This window comes from Mustela erminea, chromosome 15 (assembly GCF_009829155.1).
Source record: "Mustela erminea isolate mMusErm1 chromosome 15, mMusErm1.Pri, whole genome shotgun sequence".
Lineage (NCBI taxonomy): Eukaryota > Metazoa > Chordata > Mammalia > Carnivora > Mustelidae > Mustela > Mustela erminea.
In genome coordinates, this window is record NC_045628.1 from 60,550,663 (window position 1) to 60,576,394 (window position 25,732).

At 44.4% G+C, this 25,732-nt stretch overlaps 1 protein-coding gene across 1 annotated transcript in view; it reads right to left on the bottom strand.

Annotated features, from left to right (window-relative positions):
• Window positions 1-707: 707 nt before the first annotated feature.
• The window catches only part of EBPL (EBP like), a 30,714-nt gene continuing 5,689 nt past the window's right edge, over window positions 708-25,732 (bottom strand). Inside the window, exons 2-4 of the mRNA XM_032314799.1 lie at window positions 8,378-8,447; window positions 2,582-2,720; window positions 708-1,263 (exon numbers count right to left, since the gene is read on the bottom strand). Of these exons, the coding sequence (XP_032170690.1) occupies window positions 1,023-1,263; window positions 2,582-2,720; window positions 8,378-8,447 (450 nt within the window). The 3' untranslated portion in view covers window positions 708-1,022. The remainder of the gene's footprint in view (window positions 1,264-2,581; window positions 2,721-8,377; window positions 8,448-25,732) is intronic.

Genomic DNA, 25,732 nt, shown 5'->3' on the forward strand with positions numbered 1-25,732 from the left:
GCTCTACTTATTCAATATTCAACAAATACCATTGTCAAGATACACTGGTGGAGAAGAGAAGTCCCTTTAGGAGATTTGAGGAGGATTTAGCCCAGGAAATGAGGTGCTTACAAAATTCACTAAGAGGTTGTGAGGGCAGGTACTTGGCTAAGCTTCTAGGAAGGACTCCCAGATGCCCACAGAACGAACCCACCCCCAAGGGAGACAATACCAAAGAGGCCACCACTGGAGCGACTCAGCCCACAAACACCTCATGCTCGTGCCCCAACTCCAACTGCCTCTCAGTACCTAGGAGGTGGGACACAAATGGCAAAACTCCTTACATGTTACCACAAAATGGCAATAATAATAACAATAGTAAATAAATCAATAAACAGGAGAAAAGGGAGGAATAGTCGAAATGATTTCCACGCTTTTACCCTCCAGATCTCACGGAAGCATTTCTGAAAGGGGAAACCAGTTTTGCATCCAGGACCACAGCCTCCAGCCTCTGCAGGATAAGAAGACAACTGGAAGGAGGGGACAACGATGCAGACCAAGCTCTCCGAGCTACAGAACCACCACAACCTATCACGTGCCTGGTCTACATGCACTGGACACTTTTCTAGGCATTCATTTCATCACTGGTTTCACTTCAGTAACCGAAAGACAAATGAGAGGAGGCAACAATATGTTCTTGGAATAAAAAATTACTAGGCTCTACAGTATTCTATGATCATTGGTTTTATTAATGTGGAACAATTAATGCTAGCCATGAAAACATAGAATTAAACGTGTTATTATTACAAGTTAAAATGTATTCTCTGTTCCCCATATTGTCATTTAATTGGGAAAAGAAAAAACAAAACAAAAAAACAATTAATGAAAACTTGTCACCATACAATCAATTTGAAATAGGCTGTTGAGGAACAACAGTAGAAAAAGCAAGTGTACACAGGAATGCATTACATTTTGACCAACCAAAAAGGTTTGACCCTTTCCGGCTCATAAAGCAAGATACCAGCATTTGCGATTTTGAAAATTCACTGGAACTTTTTCCCTGAACTGGTTCCTCTGTAATACATTTTCTTGAGTTCTACCCATGACTGCCACAGTAACAGTCCTGGCATCAGAACCCACACACTATTGAAAAATACCAGATAGACCCCAAAGTAGAGCCAATTGTTGGTGTTGAGGTTGGGGCTTCCCATAAGCCAGTCCGGGAAGAAGGTCATCCATCCGCCATACAATTCACACACGCACAGGGTAATCTGTAGGAAATGCCTGTTAGAGAGAAAGAAACAAGGAATCAAACCGTCAGCTCGGCACAGCTTGACACCCCGAGTCCTGACCTCTTTTCTCGGACGGCAGCATCAACACAGTCTTCCTCAGCAGAAGACCTCTCTGAAGTTGGACCTCAGGTTTTGCACAGCGCTCCTTTGATGGGGCAAGTCAGTCTGATTCATGGGAGACCCATGCAACCTCGGGAGAGGCAATACTGCCCTTTCTAGATTATCCTCAGAGTTAAATAAGGCCTCTAGGGTATCCTGTTCTATTCTTAGGAAGATTCACTGAGATCAGACCTCACCCAACAAAGAGAAACTGAGGTTCGAATCTTGCTAGAAGCCACAGTTTTACCTACTGGAAAAGGGGATGGTAAGAACAGTCCCTTCCTCAAAGACTACAGTGGGCAGTAAACGAGATACATGCATCTGTAAATACTCACAGTGCAGATATTATAAACGGTTGAAGTAATTACCAAATGGGGCAAGCAGTGAGTCTACAACCAAGGTCATGGAGCTAAAGTTATAACAAGATAACCAAGAAGACATTTAATTTCTCCCGCTCACTATCTAAGTAAAATTGGGTGGGAAAAGGTGGGTTCAATGAACTTGGAGGTTCCATTCCACCTGATACTTTGTGATGGAAGCTTTAAACATGACTTCTTCGATTCAAGATGCTAGAAAATGGAATGCAATTGTGCCTACTTGACATTGTTTCTGGAATCGTCCCCAGGATAGCATTCTGTTTGCCCTAGGTCATTGTGTCTGCAAGGAGAGGAAGGGAAAGGGCCGGAGAGAGGGCAGAGAGTCTGCAGACTCAGAATCGGACGGGTAGCCGGCAGCCGGCGGGTAGTCTTCATGGCCCTCCTTCCTCTCCCCCCTCTTCTGCCTTCCTCACATCTTCCACAACCTGCTTCTGGAAAGGTTTATCTTGCGTATTTAATTTCAAATTACGTAAGAGACTTTGCTTGGTGTAAAGTGGAATAGGAGTTTTCTAGAGTGATTTGGGGGTGGGGGGTGGGATGGAAACATGAGCCTTTTAGTTTCCAAAATATTAGTGAAAATCGTCCAATGCTTTTCACGCTTTCTTGCCTACACAGGGACTACCTGGTCCCTGCGATCCCACTTCTCAGCTTTTATTTTGAACGATCTGCAATTATCCTGGCGGCACCACGATTCTTACCTAACACAGGACAGTTTTCATCTTTACTTTTCATCTAACAAATAAATATGGTTCATAATCTATTCCAAATGCCACACGGGCTTTGGGACAGTTCACGTGTGTCCTCTCTTCAGCAGGCCAGGAGGAGGGCACTTACCGATAATACTTCTCTTTGACTATGGCATAAATGAGGACTAACGCCAGAGACCCATCCAGGACAACAGTCAGAATTTCCAAAGATACAATGGTTGGGTCAAAATTCAGCCATCTTGCATCAGCTTTGCCATATTCTTTCCCTACAAGTGAAATGCATTTTGTTACTCATCTGGCAACCATTTTTATGACAGTCAGTGGAAATTACCTTTTTTTTCCCCTAAGGAGAAGGTAAAAAGAACTGCCACCCCCTGCATTCTCCACAATGCCTTCGTAGAAGACAGGAGGAGGACTGAAGCTAAAGCACATTTGCTGGGTGACACGAGTAATAATAACAACGTCATGTGACATTTGTAAAAGGATTTTGTTCCCAAAGTGCATCCTCTTCGCCCCTGCCCTTTTCACTATAAGCAGAATTCTAAATCAATTCAACGTGGTCAGATTTTGCAAAGACGATCTTTAACACTTATCTTGGTAAATGCATTACAATTTCTTATTTCAAAATTGCGACATAAAGTCTGTAGATGTAATCTAGATGTGGGAAAATTTTTATTAAGGAAACGTTTATTTTTTTAAAAAGTGCTTATGAATAACTGAAGAGATATTGAGCGCCGAGGGGGCGGGAGGGAGGTGGGGGTGGTAATGACCAGCCCGGACTACAGGAGGGATCCTGGATGGACACGGGGTGGGGCAGGGGGGCTTCGGTCCGGACAGGGGTCACTGACAACCACTGCCACAGAAGTCCTCACTGGGGTCACCAGGGAGTGGGTATGCCCTAAGAAATGTTTCCAGGCCCCATTATCAGGATGGTTTCTTCTAGAAAAAATGAAGTGAGAAAGTCATTTTAGGGCTGGTCTGAGAGTCGTGCCCTGGGAGAATCCTCCCCCCCCTCCATCTCTTTCTTCCTTCTTCCCTCCCTCTTCTCTCTTTTTTTTAATTTATCAAAGTAATACATCCTGGTCCTAAGATCTTAAATGATCAGAGTGAAAAATGAAAAGTCCCACCTCTTCTCTGGCTTTCAATACTGTTCTCACATTACTTAGAAAAGGTACGAATGATCAAATATTAGCTACATTATCTGATTGGTTGGAGCAGCAGGACAAAGCTCTAGTCTCTAATAATGGCCCAAGTTACAATCCCTCGGGGCCTGGGACAAAGGGGTCTAATGAAGGCTGTCCCCACAGAAAGGCCAATAAACAGGATTAGCCATTTAATGAGAAAAGACACAGACACAGGCTGAACAGAGATTCTGAAAGGCCAGACACGACCACCGGCAGCCAGAGCTGCCCTGTCTGTCCTGAGCCCACTGCCAGCCAGGAGCCAATTGGAAAACAACATAATAGTGAAAGCAAGTTTTTCCTCTAAATCTAAACATATATAAAGGGGCACCTGGGTGGGTTAGTTGGCTAAGTCTGCCTCATGATCATAGGGATGGAGCCCCGCATCGGGCTCCCTGCTTCTCCCTCTGCCCCTCTCCCTGCTCATTCTCTCTCTCAAATAAATAAAATCTTAAAAAGAAAACCCATCTATACAAAACCTGAGATGTTCCCACTACGGCACCCAAAAATCTAAGGAATTATCATTAGCGTAAAATGTCAGTGTTTTAGGAACTAAGAGATCAGTGGGTGTTTAGACATTCAAAAATAACCCCATTCATTCATTCTTTAATGCAGCAAAGCTTCTGGAGCACAGGGAAGGCTCTCTGGGCAGGGCCTGGGGAATGCAGTATTAACCAGGACGGGGGACACAGGCGGCCCCCGAGGGGCTCCCATTCGGAGGTCAAACTGCACAGTAAGTGAGGGCAACTGAACGTGGGACATGGAGAAAGCGACACTTGGGCCACGTGAGGGAGGTGAGGTGTGATTACTTCCTCCTTCTCACTGTCGGTGAGGGAGGGAGCCTCACTCTCAGGTTTTGGGGGTGGCCACACACAACAGGTGGCACTGGACAGATGAGGTTGGTGGCAATTTACAAGTCACCTACACTCACAGCCTGGGGAAAGAGGACACTGCACCCATTGAGCCATGGAAGGGGGTCAGGGGGTGCTGCACTCAAAACCAGAGTGAACCAGGAGGGGCTTCAGGAGGATGGGGCGGCCCCTGGTTCCTGCGGCAGGATGGGACGGGCTTCTCCCAGGAATCCGGAGGGCTGGCAGGGAACTGAACCCCGCTCCTCAGGGATCCACGGGCACTGTGTCTGGTCCTGGGGATGAGGAGGGTCGTTTGGCTCCTACTGAGGAAGCAGAGTGGGGAGGCGACTTGCGGGTTAGGCCATGCAAGGCCCTCTGGATTGTATCAGCTGTCAACACATGTTAGTGGATCTTAATGTCACAAGAGGTGAGCACTGGGCGAAGGGTAGGGTGTTTCGGGGAGGAGCATGCCCAAGGCACAGGCCTGGAGTGGAGAGAACACGGTATGTCTGAAATCATGTTTAACTCAGCAGAGCTGAAGGAGACTGAGTGTGTGTGTGTGTGTGTGTGTGTGTGTGTGTGTGTCCATGCATGCATGGGGCTGAGGTGAATGCCAGAGAGCGAGACAGTCACAGTGCCTCAAGCCTCTGCTGGTCAACTCTAGCCGTTTCTTTGCTGAGTAAACACCCACACAGCAAAAGGGCAAGCAGAGCATTCAAAAGCCTAACGATGGAATCGATATCATTTATTTTGTGACTGACGCCAGGCTCCGACAGAGGCTTAGAGGGAAAGATGCACTGAAGTCTGGAGTAGGATCCCAGTCTCCCAAGGCTGGGCCCTTCATCCTTATAGCGGAGATAAGGAGAAGGTGAGGGGTGACAAAGTCTGTCTTCTTGACCCAGCTTGAGTCAGGCTCTTCGGAGCCCTCTCCTTGACGAGGCCCCCACCTAGCGCTCTGTCCTTGGCCCACTTAGCCCGGTTCCAGCAAGAGTCCTACCGGGTCAGTGTAGCAAAAGTCCTCCATTCTTGGTATTTGCTCACATTTCCCCCCCAGTTTTACTGAGACGTCCCTGACACCTAGCACCATATGAGTTTAACGTGTGCGTCACAATGATGTGCCTTACATAGATGATGAAATGATTACAATGAGTTCAGCGAACATACATTCTTCATATAGATAGAAAAAACAAGAGAAAATGGTGTGTTCTTCCTTTGGATGAGAACTCTTTGGATCCATTCTCTTGATAACTTATAGCGGTGGTAACTACAGCCATCATATTGTACATTATATCCTCAGTGCTTACCATCTCGTAAATGCAAGTTTGTACTTAATCACCTTTATCCAGTTTCCTCAATCTCCACCCCCCACCTCGGTAACCATCAATCCCATCTCTTCTTCTAGGAGTCTGAGCATTTTTTAAAATTAAGATTCCACACAGAAGTGCGGTTATACAGTATTTGTCTTTCTCTGTCTGGCTTGTTTCACTTAGCATAATGCCCTCAAGTTCCAACCATGTTGTCACAATGGCGGCGTTTTTTTTGTTTTGTTTTGTTTTGTTTTTTAATGGTTAAATACTATTCCATTATGCACATGCACGTGTGCGTTTGTACACACATATGCACAATCCCCCCCTCCAAACTTCTTTATCCATTCATCCGTCGATGGACACTTAGATTGTCTCCACACATTGGCTACTGTGAATGATGCTACCATGAACATGGGGGTGCAGATACCTGATTACTCTTGATACCTGATCAGGTTCCTTACCCTCCACGTCTTATCCTATCATCCGGGCCTGCCTGCAGCATGAATCCTGTTGAGTTGGTCTATTAAGGGTCCCCACTCCTGATGTTTCTTCTTAGTAATTTTCCATCTACGGATCCCACCTATTTTCTGGCCATAAAGCTCCACTTGTCCTTGGGTGCATCTGGAGTTGAGCCCGATCTCGTTTCCCTACCCCTAAGACTCCCCTGTAGGGGTACCTCCTGAGTAAATTCTTCTTCATCATCTTTAAGAAGTGTCATGAATAGGGGCGCCTCAGGTCATGATCTCAGGCTCTTGGGATCGAGCCCCACATCGGGCTCTCTGCTCAGCAGGGAGCCTGCTTCCTCCCCCTCTCTCTCTGCCTGCCTCTCTGCCTACTTGTGATCTCTATCAAATAAATAAATAAAATCTTAAAAAAAAAAAAAAGAAGTGTCATGAATAATTCTTCTTTAACAGGGTCCGTGTAATGGTTATAGCCCAGCTCTACATCCTGGTGAGTCAAAGGACAGCCCGCAGATCAGCATCTGGGAGGCTTCCCCGTAGCCCCTCTGAATCCGAATCTGTATTTTGATAAGAGTCCAAGGCAATCTGGTGCACTTTAATGTCCGAGAAGTTTACATTATCTAATGGATTTTACATTATCTAGTGGATTTTCATCTTCTTAATAAAGGACACCACCGTTAATGAGTTTTTACTTTTTTTAAGGCAGAAAATGTAAACTGAGGACGACTGACAAAGATCATGTCAGACATTTGCATTTCGAGGGACTGGGCTAATGCTGGGCTCTTCGCTTTCTCTGATGCCTGGCCAAGCAGCCAGGGTGAAAGACAATGACTTAGGCTGGTCCTCTGGCCTCTGGGCTTCCCCCGCAGCTCTCGGGCACAGTTTGATCTGGCCCACTCATCCCATTACATACACGAAAGTGAACAGCAGCACTTCACTGCTGAGGCGGGGGCTCAGCCTCCCTGAGCTACCACTGGCCAGGACCTGACAGGCCTCAGAAATGACACGCGTTTTGCTTTGAGAAGCACTGATGGTAGCTGCCTCGATTCTCTCGAAGTTTCCTAACACGAGTGATGAACAGCAGTCCCAACACAGGTCCTGGCTGGAGGGCCTGATTCCAGAATTATGGGAGAAATGAGATAAACAATGCAGAATTTCAGATGCAAAATCTGAAAGAAGTTGCCTTGCATAAGGCAATTCTATAATGGTGGCAAAAGACCCTATTGTTGCCTGGCTCACGTGTTTGTCAGATTTGACACAGTTCACAAGAGGAAGTCAATACTAACTGACGGAATGTTGACTGATTTACTGTAGCAGGAAGAAGGTAGGCAAAATGAGGTAATATCTCTGCAGAGCAGGAGGAGTTGGGGAAATTATTTGCAAGACTACACACACACACACACACACACACACACACACACGTCATATATATATTTGATAAAGTGAAGGTTGATATTGAAAGTAAAGAAAAACACCCAGTTTAAATACTGCAGACCCTTCAATCTGCATTATAAACACATTTTAAAAAAGATTTTATTTATTTATTTGACAGAGAGAGAGAGAGATCACAAGTAGGCAGAGAGGCAGGTGGCCGGGTAGGGGGTGGGGGTGGGTGGGCAGGAAGCAGGCTCCCTGCTGAGCAGAGAGCCCCATGTGGGTCTCAATCACAGGACTCTGAGATTATGACCTGAGCTGAAGGCAGAGGCTTTAACCCACTGAGCCACCCAGGTGCCCCATAAACATATTTTTAATATACAGCTTTACTGAGATATAACTCACGTGTCATATAATTCACCCATTTAAAAAGTATAATTCAGTGGGTTTTAGTATATTCGCAGATCTGAATCATCAGAATGAAATTGTAATACATTTCATTAATTCCCCAAAGGAAACCCAAACCCGTTAACCAGTCGCTCACTCTCCATCCCCTGCCCCCCTCCCCTCCCCAAGTCTAGTCCCAGGCAACCACTAATCCACCATCTGTGTCTAGAGATTCATCTACTCTGGACATTTCATATAAATGAAATCCTACAATTTGTGCTACAGGTACTCATTTAATTGACAGCCACACTTGCAATTAATCTCCTCAAATATTCCAAATGCAAACATTTTAAATTACTTACACAATGAAGCAATCAAGCCTTCGGAATCTGCAATGTTTCCTACAAAAGACAAGTAGACAAAAGGGCCTTCCTGGAGAGAAGAAAATGAATACAGGTTCTAATTTAACATCACAGCCACAGGATGGCACCCCAGATGCGTGGTGGCACCCCCAGGAGCCCACATCCTGGTCCATGCCCTCTGCCCAGCACACCGCCAAGATCGCGCGCGCGTGAGGTGTGAGCCTGGAGCCCAGCCCCCCTACCCCCCCCCGCCCCTGCCCTTGCAAACAGATATGTCCAAAGGGAATGTTTATCTAATAAATGCTGTTTTCCAATGATTGGCATTATAAAAACCAGAGGTGTGTTCTTATGGGGAAAAATACGTCAAAAATTTGGCACAAGGAAAGAGCTTAAATATTATATTAAATGGGCTAAATTCTGGATTATTCCAGAGATTTTACATCTTTGAGAAATACCTCAAGGCAGTTCCTTTTGTCTCATCTCAAAAAACAGCCAGGATCTCTCTTAGCAAAAGTGGCATTCACATATCTATGTCAGAGTTGAACTAGTTCTTTTTCCTGCACAAGGACAAATTTAGGAAAATTAAAATTCTTACAGGCTACATTTTAAATTTTAGGTAATGAAACAGCTGCAACTACACTGAGTACTTTCCTATCACTGAAGTGTTTCTTTGCTTAAATCTCAAAACTAATTAATTAGAATTCCCTGGGGTATCTAATTGTCATGTTGCTCCTTTGAACAACTTTTATTGCCGGTCACTACAACTTTTTTTCCTATTTCTTTTTACTAATGCAATTGTTTATAATACATTAAAGTTATATCTCTGCCTAATCCCTGCTCACTTATCATACTACTTCCCAGAGTTCATCACTCAGAGCCTCTGCTGTATTTAGTTCTGTGGATCATCATCCTAACGCAATATATTTAAACTATTTCTTTCTTTCGTCTTTCTTTCTTTCCTTCCTTTTTTTTTTTTTTTTTTTTTAAGATTTTATATATTTGACAGAGAGAGACAGAGGGAGAGGGAATACAAGCAGGGGGAGAGGGAGAAGGAGAAGCAGGTTACCCGGCGAGCAGGAAGCCCAATGCGGGGCTGGATCCCAGGACCCTGGAATCCGGAACTGAGCCAAAGGCAGATGCTTAACGACTGAGCCACCAAGGCACCCCTACACTGTTATTTCTTTAGATATTCTCAACTGACTGCCAATCCTGAAAGATTATGATTGAACTTACGTCTCCCCTCCACTTCTCCACTTTTCAGTTTTTTGATATCGTAGGGGAGGAAAACTTCCTTCTGCCCTTTAGACTCTGTAGCTGGCCCAAGAATTAAGCGACACGACAGTCTAACAGGAGGAAAGCACACATATTTATTTGATTTACTATTTGTACCCGTACATGGGAGTCCTTAAAAGGAAAACAAGACCCAAAGAAGTTGTTAAGCCCAAAAGTTTATATACTTTTTCACACAAAGAACGATAAATTCTGGACATGTGACAAGACAAAGGGGCATGGACCAGGGGGCAGTAAATTGTGGGAAAGTGACTAAGAAATATAGGAGGGAAACCAGTGGAAGATAAGGGTTATTTTAGTAGGTCTGTGTGTATAGGTCCATTTCAGCACCGACTCCCAGTCTCTGGTGATAAGAATGTTCTTCTCTTCCTGGTGTAGGGAAGGCACTTTTCTTGTGGGGAATTTAATGACCTGATTTTAGGTAGAAAGGAGGAGGTCAGAGAGGCCTTCCTACATCTGCTGTTTTCCAACAGCCTTCAGCTCAAAACCGTCCATATGCCAAAACAGCATAGTTTAGAGTGGCATATCCTGCACCCCCCCCTTTAAAAAAAAAGATTGATTTATTTGAGAGAGAGAGAGACAGAGACAGAAACAGAATGTGTGTGTGGGAGGGGGGAAGGGGCGGAGGGACAGAGGGAGAGGGAGAGGTTCTCAAGCGGACTCCGTGCTGAGCATGGAGCCTGACACAGGGCTTGATCTCACAACAATGAGAACATGACCTGAGCTGAAACCAAGAGCTGATCGCTTAGGCGACTGAGCCACCCAGGTGTCCGAATCCTTTCAAATAGCCACATTATATTCTTTAATTCTTCCATTAGTTACCAAATTTGTAACTTAAGTAGTAAACCTAAAAGCCTCAGCTTCCTCATTCATCAGTGTTGCACAGCGTCTGGACCTGCCAGTGTATAAGACGAGGATGCTTGCCCCCGTCATGCTTTCTTCCTCTCCTCCCCGTTACCAAAGCTCAGCCTCTGCCTACTTTGCTTGTTCACTGCTGAGATTGATGACATTTCCATTCTTGTTCTGTAAACGTATTTGTCTTCCTATTTTATGTGGATTCTAAAAGCTGAAAGTCAACAGCACTTATAATAGGGTGATTAGGTAAATGTCATTCACTGCAAAGGGCTACAACTTCTTTCTCTGCCGATCCAGTATTCTGACTTGTGTCATTTAAGAAGAATGTGGCAGCTGGAATATCCTTTAGTACACTTACGCATTTCTGAAAACCATGCTATATTTTAGTTTGCTACACATTTGTGCCATGACTTTCTTACAAAATATTTTTGTTTATGTTACAGTTTGTAATTGCCTTTCTTTTGCTCATATTGAGAGAAGAAACTCGACTTTCTCCCCATCTCATTAATATCTTCCAGCTTCTTACATATGCTCATCTCCGCTAAACAGAAGCTTTAAAGTTGGTTTGTTCTGTCTTTTCTGGACACTTTGTAAGTTACTTACTTGGTAAATGTGGCTTACCTCAGAGTATATGTAAAAATTTTATCCTTTAAGGGAGATTTAAACAAATTACAAGGAGATAAACAGCAATGTTTTAAAATAAAAAGTACTTCCCATCCACTGTGTAACACTTTATTTTCACCAATCAATTTTTTATTTTTAGCAGAGACATAGCAGGAAATCCACACCATTTCCCTGGCTTGGGCTGGGGACTTTCTAGACAAAACATATCCACTGGCCTGGCCAGCAGGAGCAATAAGGCTGGGCTGAATTTGATCCTCTGTAGGTCTTAGTCCCTCTATCTGTAAGATGAAAGACAGCCTAAAATTAGATTGTGGATCTCATCCTAAAACTAGACACGACTTCCACTAGCAATCTCTTCAGCTGGAGCCATCAGTGAAACATGGACTCTGACATTAGGTCCAGGACCCTTCCTCAGAAGCAACTCTGTGGGTAAGAGCAAGAAGGGGATCTGGCAATCTACACCATGCAGGGACCTAGGAATGTACAAATGTTGTCCCTTTTATATCTACCTGTTCAAGTTCTACTCCTTTTTCAAATGCCAACTCAAACTCTCCTTCTTCGAAGAAATCTTCCCAACCTCTTAGTGATAGTTCCTCACTCTACTGTGTTACTAAATGCGTGCTTCTGTGATCAACTGTCTGCTGGTTATGAATCTCCAGTGCCCATTAGATCATACATCTCTGGGGTCTAGGGTGCTGTCTTATCTTAGAATCTTCAAGAACCCAGGATGGTATTTTGTGTTCATTGTTTGCTAATCTTGAATTAATGACAAGTTCTCATAATGAATTACTTAGAAAGATACCCGGAGGGGCTTTTAGAAGGCATCATATGCTTCTTACTATATTAATGTCTCAAATGTAATGGCAGTATACAGTTGACTCTCAAATAACCCAGGGACCAACCCCTGTGAAGTCAAAAATCCACATATAATTTTTGACTTTCTAAAAACTTAACTACAAATGCCTACTACTGAACTAGAAGCCTCACTGATAACATCAACAGTCAATTGACATATTTTATATGCTATATGTATTATATACTGTATTCTTACAATAAAGTGAGCTAGAAACAATTATTAAGAAAATTTGAGGCGCCTGGGTGGCTCAGTGGGTTAAGCTGCTGCCTTTGGCTCAGGTCATGACCTCAGGGTCCTGGGATCGAGTCCCGCATCGGGCTCTCTGCTCGGCAGGGAGCCTGCTTCTCTCTCTCTGCCTGCCTCTCTGACTACTTGTGATTTCTCTCTGTCAAATAAATGAATAAAATCTTTAAAAAAAAATTATAGGGCAAATACACCTACAGTACTGTACTACCTTTATCAAAACAATCCATGTATAAGTGGACCAGTGCGTACAACCCATGATGTTGAAGTGTCAACTGTAATCCATGTCAAGTGTAATAAACATATTCATGCCTTCCCCTGCTGATCAGATGCTGCCTCCTCCAGGAAGCTTCAGTGATTCTCTTGACAGGAAGTAGGTGTCTTTCCTATACAGAACCCCACTGATTACTTGTTCCCTCCTGAAAACCGTCAGTTCCTTTAGGGCAAAGTCTTTGTCTTTTCTCTCTGTATTCCAAATGCCTGATAGATGATACATGCTAACAAATATTTACTGAAAGAATAAGAAATAAAAGAAGGGGAAGGTAGTGGGGGATAACAGAGTTAAACAATAGCAGCAAACATGCAAACAATCCATTTAGAAAATGAGCAAAAGAAATGAAGAGGCATTTCAGTAAAGAGGGTCTACGGGCAGCAAACACACACTTGAAAAGATGTTCCACATCATTAGCAGTCAGGGAAATGCCCATGAGAACCACAATGAATTAGGACTCCACACCTATCAGAATGGATAAAATAAAAAAGTAGTGATCACAACAAATGCTGATAAGGATGTGGGTCACTTCCATTCTTCTGGTGGGATAAAATGGTACCGTTCTGGGAAACTACAGAGTCCGTCCATTTATTCTAGAACAAAATATGCAATTACTATAGGACCCCAAAATTGCACTCTTGGGTACCTGGCCCTGAAAAATAAAAACTTATGTTCACACAAAAACGAGCACACAAATGTCCACAGCAGCTTTGTGTGTAATAGCTTAAAGCTTGATGCCCTTCAGCAGGCGAATGCTTAAGCAAACCACAGTCCATTCGTACTGGAGCACTTCCAAGCAATGAGAAGGAACCAAACATTGATACATTCGACCGACAACTTGGATAGATCGCCAGGAATTTGCCGAGTGAGGAAAGCCAACTCTGAAGATTATATATACTCTCTGATTCCTTTAATATAACACTTTTTTTTTTTTTGTTAAAGATTTTATTTATTTATTTGACAGACAGAGATCACAAGTAGGCAGAGAGGCAGGCAGAGACAGAGAGAGAGAGAGAGGGAAGCAGGCTTCCTGCGGAGCAGAGAGCCCGATGCGGGGCTCGATCCCAGGACCCTGAGATCATGATCCGAGCCGAAGGCAGCAGCCCAAACCACTGAGCCACCCAGGCGCCCCTAATATAACACTTTTAAAAAAGATTTTATTTATTTATTTGACACAGTGAGACACAGCGAGAGAGGGAACACAAGCAGGGGGAGGGGGAAGGGGAGAAACAGGCTTCCTGCTGAGCAGGGAGCCTGATGCAGGGCTCGATCCCACGACACCAGGATCATGACCTGAGCTAAAGGCAGATGTTGAACGACTGAGCCCCCCACACGCCCCTATATAACACTTTTTAGAAAAATATTTTATTTATTTATTTGACAGGGAGAGAGTGCAGGCAGGGGGAGCAGCAGGGAGAGAGAGAAGCAGACTCCACCCCCACCCCCAGCAGAGAGCCTGACATGGCGCTTGAACCCAGGACCCTGGGATCATGACCTGAGCCAAAGGCAGATGCTTAACTGACTGAGCCACCCAGGCGCCCCTCTATAAAACTTTTTGAAATGTTACATTTTAGAAATGGAGGACACATTAGTGGTTGTCAGGGATTAGCGGCTGAAAGAGATGGTGGGGGGGGGGGGCAAGTGCCAGTGGATCCAAAAGGAAAACACTAGGGATCCCTGTGGTGTTGGAACTATCTGGTATCCTGTTGTGGCAGATATTTGAACCTACCCAGTTGGTAAAATGGTACAGAAATTAATACACACACACACACACACACACACACACGCATGCATACACACAAGTGGATCTAGGGAAATCTGAGTAAGATGAGTGCACTGCATCAACGTCTTGCTTATGACACTATACTATGTTATACTATAGGTTTGGAAAATGTTACTGTTGGGGAAAGCTAAGCAAAGTGTACATGGGTTCTCTCCGTATTATAACTTACAACTATGTGCGAATCAATAGTTACCTTCCCCCTCAAAAAAATTAATTAAAAAGCCAGACAGGTAAAACAAGAGATATGGAAAAAAGAATAACATGACTAATTGAATACCATTTTTAATCAATTACCAGGACTATTTTTTTTTTTAAAGATTATTTATATATTTGAGAGAGAGAGAACATGAGCAAGGGGAAGAAGCAGACTCCCCGATTAGCAAGGGAGCCCAATGCGGGACTCGATCCCAGGACCTCAAGATCACAGTCTGATATCTGAAGGCAGATATTTAACTGACTGAGCCACCTGGCACACACCCCCCCCCCCCCCACCTTGCCTTTTTTTAAAATTTAGAATAGGCTGGGTCCTGGCCTCAGAGAGTTTGTCTAGCTGGACAACACCAACTGGAAAAAAGATGAGGGTCCAGCGGTTGGGACAGTCAGGAAGACTTCTAGGAGGAGGCAGGCCTAGGGTAGGGCCTTGGCAGGCAGGCTGAGAGGTGGAAGGAAGGATAGGGATGGTAGCCCCGGGGTGCGGAGGGCAGGACATTATGAGGCCTGGTGGGTCCAGACTCTGCCCTGCCCAGTACTGGAGCCAACAGTGACGGCCCCTGCCCCTCCCCTTGGGCGCTCTCACGAGGGCAGAGGGCACTTGCACTTGTGTTCTCAGAAGACCTCCTGCTGGTTTCCACTCCTCCAGGCCTGTACATGAGCTGCTCCTCTGTCCAGAGGACCCTGCCTGGCTTTCTCCCCCTCACCCCCAAAGAATATAAATTTAAAAAATATATTATAGTAAAACATACATAACATTTAATATTTTAACCATTTTAAGTGTACGAGTTAGCAGTGGTAAGTACTTTCATATCCTTAGGCAACTGTCACCATCACCCACCTTTGAAACTGAGCCCTTCCCAAACTGAAACTCTGAACCCATTAAACAATAGCTCCTCATTCTCCTCCGACCCCCAGCCCCGACACACTCCACTTTGTCTCCACGCACGGGACTGCTCTAGGTCCCTCCTGTAAGTGGAATCACAGGACCTGCGTCTTCAGGACTGGTATATTTTTCTGCATCATGTCTGCCAGCTTCCCGGTGTGGTAGCCTGGGCCAGAATTTCCTATCTTTGTAAGGCTGACTAATATTCTATTGTATGTGCCCATCACATTTTGTTCTTCTACTCATCTGTTGATTGGCTACAGTGAAAAGAACTGCTACGTGCAAGTATCAAAGTCCCTGGTTTCAATTTCTTTGGATATTTATGTAAAAGTGGGCTTGTTGGATCACAGGATAATTCTACGACATTTCTTCTGGCGGTATACCTGGACTATTTTAAATACTAAAAATATTATTAAAGGGATACATTACTAAAAGCTTTGTTTTGTTTTTTTAAGTGAAAAGGTATAAAGTGAAAGGTAAAACTCTTTTCCTCCTGATCCCCAATCTCTTTCTCCTGAGACACAACTGGTGAGTTTCATGGCAGCCCTTGAGAAGCTTTTCATGTGGTCTCCCGGGTGACTCAGTCAGTTAAGAGTCTGACTCTTGATTTTGGCTCAGGTCATGATTTCAGGGTCATGGGACTGAGCCTCGCGATGGGCTCTGCACTCAGTGTGGAGTTGGCTTCAAATTCTCTCCCTTTCCCTCTGCCCCTCCCCCTGCTCACTCTCTGTCTAAAATAAATCTTAAAAAAAAAAAAAAAAACAACTTGTATATGTTGTTATGGAGCCATAAATATTTAAAATATTTTCTTTCTGCTATTACATTTTCAACTATAAACCCCCAGGGTGATGAGGAAAATTTTACCATGTTTGTTTATTTAAATAAATTTTCAAGTTCTGTGGATCAGCAATTTTGGTTTAAAAACATACAGAAATTCCTATCAGAGGCTCTAATAATTGAAGGATTGGACTGTAGTTAATTGGGCTGCAAACAAAATCAACTTAAATGCTACATTGTGTCATAGCAAATAAAAGTAACAACAGCAGGGTCATTTTTCATTCAAGGTGTTCTCGACATGTAATTTTAGTAACTGTGTTTTGGAGGCTGTTAGACAACTACCAGTCAAAGCTCAGATTAAAAACAAAAACAAAAAGGCTGGGCTAGACAAGCTACTGTTCTCTGTAGTTCAATGACCACTTTAGAGAAAATGCAAAACAATTTACTCATTTCAACCCTTGAAGGAAAATTTAGTGGGGTAAAAAAGGCTTTCTAGAAATAAAAAGGAAAAAGAATCCTTTTTTTTCTTTTTTGGTAATTTATGTTGGTATTTGTGAAGGCTGAATCTGTATTCAAATGTTTCTGCAAGCCTTTTGTTTTTTAGCTTGTTTGAATGAAGAACCAGAGAAAACAGCACAACATTCATTATTAAGAGTGGGAGAATAAAGTGGAATAGGACAGAACCACTACATAAATCCTGTCAAAATTTATTAGCATTTTCTATTCAGACTCACAAAATCTCAGCCTAATCAGACTTGATTTTTCCATGTCATGGCAACAGCACCCATCATTGTTTCTGGAAGGATCAGCTGCTTCAGCCTCCTACAGCACCTCGATGACAAGGCGTTAGTGACTTCATAAATCTAGGCTGCCCAGCTGTCGTCCCCTTAATGACATGACGCCTCCTGTTTGTTGGAACCTGCTGCACAGATGGGCTGTCGCCTGGTATTCGGGGGACAGTGCTGGCCTCTTCAGAACTCCAGGGATGGAACAGGCACACAAGTGCTATTGTTCCTACATGATGGAGGCTTAGTGTTTGGTTTAGAACTTGAAAACATCTCTCCTGTTTTAAGAACATACCCTTCTCCACCAAGACTGTTTTTTCTCTGATTAAGGATTTGAAAGGAAACTTTCTAAAGCTCATCTTAGTTGGACAAGTGCTTTGTCACTTTATTATATGGGGACAGGATGGAAATTAAAAGTTAATCCTGGTATGGAGTACTGTGAGAAGGGTCATGAAAGGGCTAGTCGAAGACAGAATCAGCACTTACTGAACACTGCTGGGTGCCAGGCACCACGCCAAGTGTCCTACATCCTGGCTATTCAAATGTGATCCATGGACCCCAACGTGGGCATCTCTCAGGAGCTTGTTAGAAACGCAGAATTTCAGACCTAGACTTACAGAATCAAATCCGCATTGTTAAATTTCCCTGGGGACTTTCAAATTTGAGAAGCACTGCCCTAAACGACAAAGTTTGACTTAATCCTCACCACCATGCTTTGAAGAAAATACTGTTTCCATACCTCATGGATAAGTGCTTTGGTCTGAATGTGCAGCACCCAAGCATGTGTTGAAATTCTATCTCCCAAAGATGATGATGTCAGATGGGGCGTCTGGGAGGTACTCAGCTCACGAGGGTAGAGCCCACCTGAATGGGATCGGTGACTCTCTCAGAAGCTCTAGGGAGATTTCCTAGCGTCTTCCACCAAGAAGACACAGCAAGAAGTCACCACCATCAGAGCAAGGAGAGAGCCCTCCCCTAACATGATGACAGCCTGAATCCTGGACTGCAAGCTTCCTGAACTCTGAGAAATACATGTCTGCTGTTTAAGTCACCCAGGCTGTGGTATTTTGTCATAGCAGCCCAAATATATGAAGACAATAAGCAAACATAGAAAAAAGGTTTCCTTCCTTCTTTCTCGTCCTCCTTACAGAAAGCGTTGTGGTAGGGAAAAGGTACTACTGCTCAGAATTTCACAGCTGGTAAACGGCAGAGCCAGCTTTCGAGAGTGCCTCTGTTAGACCCCAAAGCCTGTACTCTTTCTGACTCTCCTCCCTGGCCCAGGCTTCTTGAATAATGGTCAGACCGTTCTGGAACAGTGCTGAGTACAATCCACTGCACTTAAAAGGCAACTTGTGGCATGGGTGAAGGTGAGGGACAAGGACAGCAAAGCACCAGGAACCCCACGACCTGAGAAATGTGGGAAGACACTGACACTAGGGGGCGCTGTAGGGTAGGGTAGCCAGGGGACTCAGAGGGGCGCAGCTAGGACCAACCAAGAGAAATCATAAAGAGGCTATTTCAGCTCACCCTAAGTAAGAATATTCTTGACACTAGAGCCATATCATTCTGGAAAGATGCTATTGGCTGAAAGTTTTCAAGCAAAGGGCGGATGACCTTCAGTCTGTCTGGGTTACTAGTACAATTCCTATATCAAGGGGGAGACTGGACTCCTTGGCCCCTACTGCCCCTTCCTAGACTGAGGTGGCTTTCTCGCTTTCCACACATGGTACTGGGCATCCCTTTAGATGTGTCCATCATGATGCATGCCATGCCAAGTCTACCCCCAGTCCCCAGAGAGTGGACGGCTGTGGGAAACTGCAGTTTACACTGTGACAGCCACTGCTTTGACAATAGGTGATGACGCAGAGGACAAGGAGGGACAAGGAGGGATGACAGGACTCCAGAGCGGACAACTCACAGGCTGGCTGCTGGCTGACGAGGCAGCCTATCCCAAAAGTCACATTCAGAGAGGGACACAGTGGGCCAAGGAAATTCTTGCTCTCTGGAACAGAAATGGACAAATAGGAGTGAATCCAAACTGATTCTGAAAACTAATTATGTAGGCGAGGTCGTGAGAGGCCAACAACTGGACGTGATGAATAAAAAGCTACAAGGAAGCATGTGGGAACGGTTCGCTAGGGCTGCCGTAACACGGTACCGCCAGCTGCGCGGCGTGGAGCCACGTCTGCTGTCTCACGGTTCCAGAACTTGGCTGTCCAGGATCGAGGTGTCAGCAGGGTTGGTTCCTCCTGAGGATTGTGAGGGAGAACCCGGCCCATAACTTCCTCCAGCTTTTGGTGGTTTCAGTCTTCTCTTCACATGGAACCTGTTTGTGTCTCTGTGTCCCAATTTCCCCTTTTCTTTTCTTTTTTTTCTTTTTTAAGATTTTATTTATTTATTTGACAGAGAGAGATCACAAGTAGGCAGAGAGGCAGGTAGAGAGAGAGAGAGAGGAGGAAACAGGCTCCCCGCTGAGCAGAGAGCCCGATGTGAGACTCGATCCCAGGACCCTGGGATCATGACCTGAGCCGAAGGCAGAGGCTTTAACCCACTGAGCCACCCAGGCGTCCCTCAATTTCCCCTTTTCAAAAGGACACCAGTCATCCTGGATGAAGGCCCACCCTCATGGCCTCATTAGGTCTATAAAGTCCCCTCAGAATTACAGGGCCACATTCTGAGGTACTGAGGGTCAGGACTCTAGCATGTTTTGTTGGGGGGAGGACACGATCCGACTGAACATACTTAGATAGGAGTAGGTGTTATGGGAGACACAGCAAGAATAAAGGGCAAGAAAGCCAGCAAGTTACAGAAAGAGAGGCAAACCTAGAGAGGAGCTAGGAGGTGGGTAATAATTTTCTTAACCCAGAGCTGCCTGTGAATCGGCACCAACCTCCAAGGGCCCAGCGACATCTCAGCTTCTGCGGGGTTTCCATGAGTTTCCACGTGTTGCCCTGTTCCTTGTTGTCACGTGTGCCTGCCCATCACTTGACCTACTTTGAGGAAACAAATGCAGAGGTTCTGGCCCCAAAGAGTTCACTAGCAGGTCTGACACTGAGCTACCACTGTCCTCAGGAACTTATATCCTAAGGACGAACCCTGCAATGTATGCTGCCTTTGCCTTTCATCCCCCAAATTAACACGGTGCTCAAACAGGATAGCGACTTTTCAAAGAAGTACACCATGCAAGGAAATTCTCAAATCACACAAAAGCTCCTCTGACTCTCCTCCACAAAGTGGTTGTGACCTGGGGCCACCATTTTGAATGGGTAGAAGCAGTTATCACCAGGGAAACTGGATAGAGCATTCATGGGATCTCTCTGTATTATCCCTCTGGGAGGAATGGACAGTTATCTCCAGATTACAAGTTTAATTAAAAAATTGAGTGGGGATGCCTGGGTGGCTTGGTGGGTTAAAGCCTCTGCCTTCAGCTCAGGTCATGATCCCAGGGTCCTGGGATCAAGCCACACATCGGGTTCTCTGCTTGGCGTGGAGCCTGCTTCCTCCTCTCTCTCTGCCTGCCTCTCTGACTACTTGTGATCGCTGTCTGTCACATAAATAAATAAAATCTTAAAAAAAAAGATTTAAAAATTGGGCAAATCCCAGTAGAAGATATTTGCAAGGCAAAGAAACATAAGAAAAGATGTTCATTATCACCAGACATCATGGAAATGCCAACCAAACCACAGTAGGTTTTGTTCATATGCATCTACTGGAATGACTAAAATGACAAAAATACTAGTACAAAGTGTCCCCTCAAATGTATCTGTTGAAGCCCTAATCCCCAAGGTGATGGTATTTAGAGGTGGGGCCTTTACAGATAATTGAGTTTAGATGATGTCACGAGGGTAGAGCCCCGTGATGGGACTGTTGTCCTTATAAGAAGAAGAGAGACTTGGGGCACCTGGGTGGCTCAGTTGGTTAAGCGATTGCCTTCGGCTCAGGTCATGATCCTGGAGTTCCGGGATCGAGTCCCACATCAGGCTCCCAGCTCTGCGGGGAGTCTGCTTCTCCCTCTGACCTTCTCCCCTCTCATGCTCTCTCTCTCTCAAATAAATAAATAAAATCTTAAAAAAAAAAAAAAAAAAAGGAGAAGAAGAAGAGAGACCAAGGCTCACTGTCAGCCACCTGAGGACACAGCAAGCAGGCAGCTGTCTGCAAGCCGAGAAGAGGGGCATCACCAGAACCCAACCTTACCGGCACCCTGATTTCGAACTGCCAAGCCTCTGAAACATGAGATATGGCTGTTCTTTAAGCCACCAGTCTACGATATTTTTTGTAACAATAGCCAGAATGACTGAGACACAAAGTGCTGGTGAGAACGTGAAGGAGCCAGAAGTGTAACATGTCACCGGTGGGAATGGAAGTGGCAGAGCCACCGTGCAGAATGTTTGGCAGTTGTTACCCTGGTTAAAGAATCCACTCCCTGGGGCGCCTGGGTGGCTCGGTTGCTTAAGTGTCTGCCTTTGGCTCAGGTCATGATCTTAGAGTCCCAGGATTGAGTCCCACATCGGGCTCCCTGCTTGGTGGGGAGTCTGCTTCTCCCTCTGACCTCTCCCCATCATGTTCTCTCTCTCTCAAATAACTTAATAAAATCTTAAAAAAAAAAAAAATCCACTCTTGGGTATTTACCGCAGATAAATGAAAACATACGCGCGTACAAAGACTTGTAAGCAGATTCTCATAGCAGCATTATTACTTACAACAGTCAAAAACTAGAAACAACCCCAATGTTCATTAACTGATTGATGGATAAGTAAATTGGGATGCATCTCTGTAGTGCGATAATATTCAGTAATTTATGCCAAATCAAAGACTACATATTCCGTGATTTCATGTATATGAAATTCCTGAAACAGTCAACCGCTAATGACAAGAAAGCAGATCAGCATTTCCCGGTGCCAGAGGTCAGCATGGGGGACATCTGCAAAGGGACGGGAGAAACCTCTGTCAAAAAGTGACGGAAATGTTCTATACTGTGATTGCGATGGTGGTCACACAACTCTACACTCGCCAAACTCATCAAGCTGTACTCCCCGGGGTGGATTTTACTGTCTGGAAATTATAACCCCATAAAGCTAGAATGGGGGAAAAAGGGAATTTAGAAAGTGGCTGGTTTCTATACAGAGATACATCCCAATGGTTTCCATGTAGAGCAATAACCAGTTGAAGTACAAAGGAAAAATAACTCACGGTAGCAATAAAAATATTTAGGAGTCAATTTTAAGAGACTGTAACTGAGGATTTAAATAGACTGAGATCCACTCAATTCTTTGAAGAGACTCAGGATGGTAAAGATATCACTTACTCTCAAGTTACAGTAGGAGTTGAAGAAAATCCCAAAGCAAAACACCAACTTTTAGAATCTGGCAAAGGGAATCTAAAGTTCAAGTGGAAGGATTCATATTTACGTGTTTGAAAGTGAATGGTAAGAAGTTTGCTCTGTTGGATATTAAAATGCACGGTCAGGCTAAAATAATACAACACTGTATGGACAGAACTGAAACCGAAAGATTCTTAAAACAGAATTGAATTTTTAAAATCTCCCAATTATCCATGCATATGAAAGATTTTAGTATTTGATTAAAAATAGAATCTCAAGTAAGTGGAGAAAGGATGGATTAGTCAACAAATGAGACACTTTCTTGGCCAAAAAGAAGAGGGTGTGTAATCAAGTATGAGTGAGATCATTTCTATTATCCTATGAACACCCCTGTCAGCTCAGTAAGGAAGACAGGAAGAGCCGTATAGAAAAACAGGCTATCGGGGTGCCTGGGTGGCACAGTCGGTTAAGCACCCGGCTCTGCTTGTGATCTCAGGGTGGTGAGATGGAGCCTCGTAATGAGCCCCAAGTCGGGCTCTGCACTGAGCAGTCTGCCTGAGCTTTTCCTTCTCTCTCTGCCCTTCCTGCTGGTGTTTTTTTTTTTTTCCTCTCTCTCTCTTTCTCTCAAAATAAATAAATACATCTTAAAAAAAAAAAAAAAAAAAAGAATAAGCTATTAGGTGGTGGATTCCAGGATCCAAGCCCCATATTCCTGTCCCAAAGCTTGGCAGAGAACAGCAAGCCTGCCCGCCTTCTAGAAAGCATGGGGCTCTGTTAGTGAGGGTATCGTGCGAACAGGATGGAGTAAAGATGACACAATCCTATTTTTCTGGGAATCATGTAAGTCTCCTGGGTTCTCATGAGACTACAGAAGAAGGCAGACTCCTAATAAGGGGCTGAATTTCCCACCCCTAGACAGGACGGAAGCTTGCCAATTCCATTTATTTTGATTTTTTTTCCAGCTTGATTAAACTTGTCCAATAGAAGAAAAGATACCTGCTCCAGGACGTTTATTATGAAATTCCGGCTGTTTTTAGTGGCAAGGAACTTAGAAATAACCTGAAGTTGCATGTTTGGTTCAATCATCCATGCTATGGAAAAATGTGCAACTATTAAAAGAAAGAGTATCAGGGCGCCTGGCTGGCTCGGTACAGCACATGACTCTTCATCTCAGGGTCATGAGTTCAAGCCCCACAGTGGGAATAGAGATTAGTATAAAAAAAGAGAGAGGGAGAGAGAGAGAAAGTGTATCTCAGCCTGGGTCCCCCCAAAAACATTCTAAGGTGTTCTACCACTTTTATGGAGATGGCTCTCCCAGGTAGGCTGGAAGCAGGTGGCGGATGCGAAAGGAGACAGAGAAGGACAAATCTGACCCGAGGCTCTGTCACCGAGCTCAGTAACAGTCACACCACTCAGCAACACGCTGGCCGCCATCCCTACCTTGACTTTTTCCAGAGACTGTATATGCACTACTGCTTCTCTGGGAAGTCCATCTCAGGGGAGGGAGGAAGAACTTACCCTGGGGCTCCCAGATATCACTGCGGGTGTCACCATGGCAGGTCGCTGGAAGCTGGGTGGGGCCCAAGGACCTCCCACCTGGGCTGCCTCCCAGAGGCCTTGGGCAGGAGTGGGCAGCAGGCGCTGTCTGCTCGGGGCCGAAGGGAGTCAAGTCGGAGCTGGCTGCTGTGGCGGCGGCCGGACGGAGCCTCTTGTCAAGGGTCAGATGAGACCCAGAAGACCTAAGCCAGCGAGTAAGAGCTGTGTGATCAAGTAATGACGCCTGGCACTGGCACGGGTGTGAGAAAGCAGCTGAAGGGAATATAAAAGCTGACTATCTCTGTGGAGTCTTGATTTTTTTTTTAAGATTTTATTTTTATTTATTTGAAAGAGAGAGAGAGAGCAAATGAGCGAGAGACAGAGAGAAAATGAGGAGGGGGAGGGAAGGGGAGGGAAGGGGCAGAGGGAGAAACAGACTCCCCGCTGAGCAGAGTGTCCAGTGAGGAGGCTCGATCCCAGGACTCCAGAGTCATGACCTGAGCCGCAGGCAGAGCTTCCAGGCGCCCTGGAAGACTATTCTTGAGAATATAAACAATAATGATCTCTGGCTAGTTTTATCTTTTTCTTCCTTTTAGATCTATAAATGTTATATGTTTGGTAGTGATCATGGTAATAGAAAATTTAAACCAATTTTGTTTTAAAACACTGACATAGGGGTCGCCTGGGTGGCTTAGTGGGTTAAGCTGCTGCCTTTGGCTCAGGTCATGATCTCAGAATCCTGGGATCGAGTCCCGCATCGGGCTCTCTGCTCAGCGGGGAGCCTGCTTCCTCCTCTCTCTCTCTCTGCCTGCCTCTCTGCCTACTTGTGATCTCTCTCTGTCAAATAAATAAATAAAATCTTTAAAAAAAAAAACAACACTGACATAGGAAACACATTCTGACATTTTAGATATTTGAGCTATTTGAGGCTTAACATGTAAATGACTGATAACTACCACAAACTGACATGACAGGATCACTCTTCCATTCATGGGCTATCAACAAATTCTCCAGAACAGCTCCTATAATCCAGGCACCACGCCAGGTACTGGGGATAGAGGAGGACAAAACCATTACATGTTGTGTGTCGTGTTACAAAGGACAAAACCAAACCAAACCAAACCAAAACCAAAAAAACATGGTATTTTCCCTAGGCTATCTCTTCCATTTCAAAGGAAATACATTTTAGTAGGATTAACATTTTTTAAAGCATTTATGTACTTCATTTTATGTTTTAAGATTTTAGGTCAATTACAACAAAAACATTTGATTAAACAGTACATTAAAAACTACTTTAAAATGTACTTAAGAATTTTAAAATATTAGTCATAAAAAGTATAAAAATGAATAAGAATCCAGATCAGGAGGCCAATAGGAATATATATATATATGTTGTTGTTATTTTAGGATTTAATGTGGTTCTGACCTTCCCAGCAGCCAAATGAAAAGGGAGAAATATTTACATTGTTTTTGTTGTCAGAAAGCAATAGATGAACCAATTTTGGGGAGAGAAACTAAGATTCTCCCAGCACTTACCTTTAAAAGCAATTCCTCATATGGATAACACTGACAGTGACATTAGTAACTGTCATTTTCCCTGTGAAACAACCGGAGAAAAACTCTCTGCTACTCTCTAAGCTCTGAGAGCACAAGGGCCATGTGTTTTGTCCGTGTCCAGCACAGCACCTGGCCCCAAAGAGGCGCTCACATATTTGTGGCAATGAGGAACAACAGAACAGGATTTCACTCTGAGGTGTAGCTACCCAGACATCTATCCCTAACACATGTCTTGTTCAGGGTGTTAGAAAACAAACTGGATTTTGGTCTGCAGAAGCAGAATGGCTGTGTACCCCATACCCTGAAAAGGCCAGTGGGCCATTATGAGTGCTATTCCTTGGACTTTCAATTTGGCATCATTT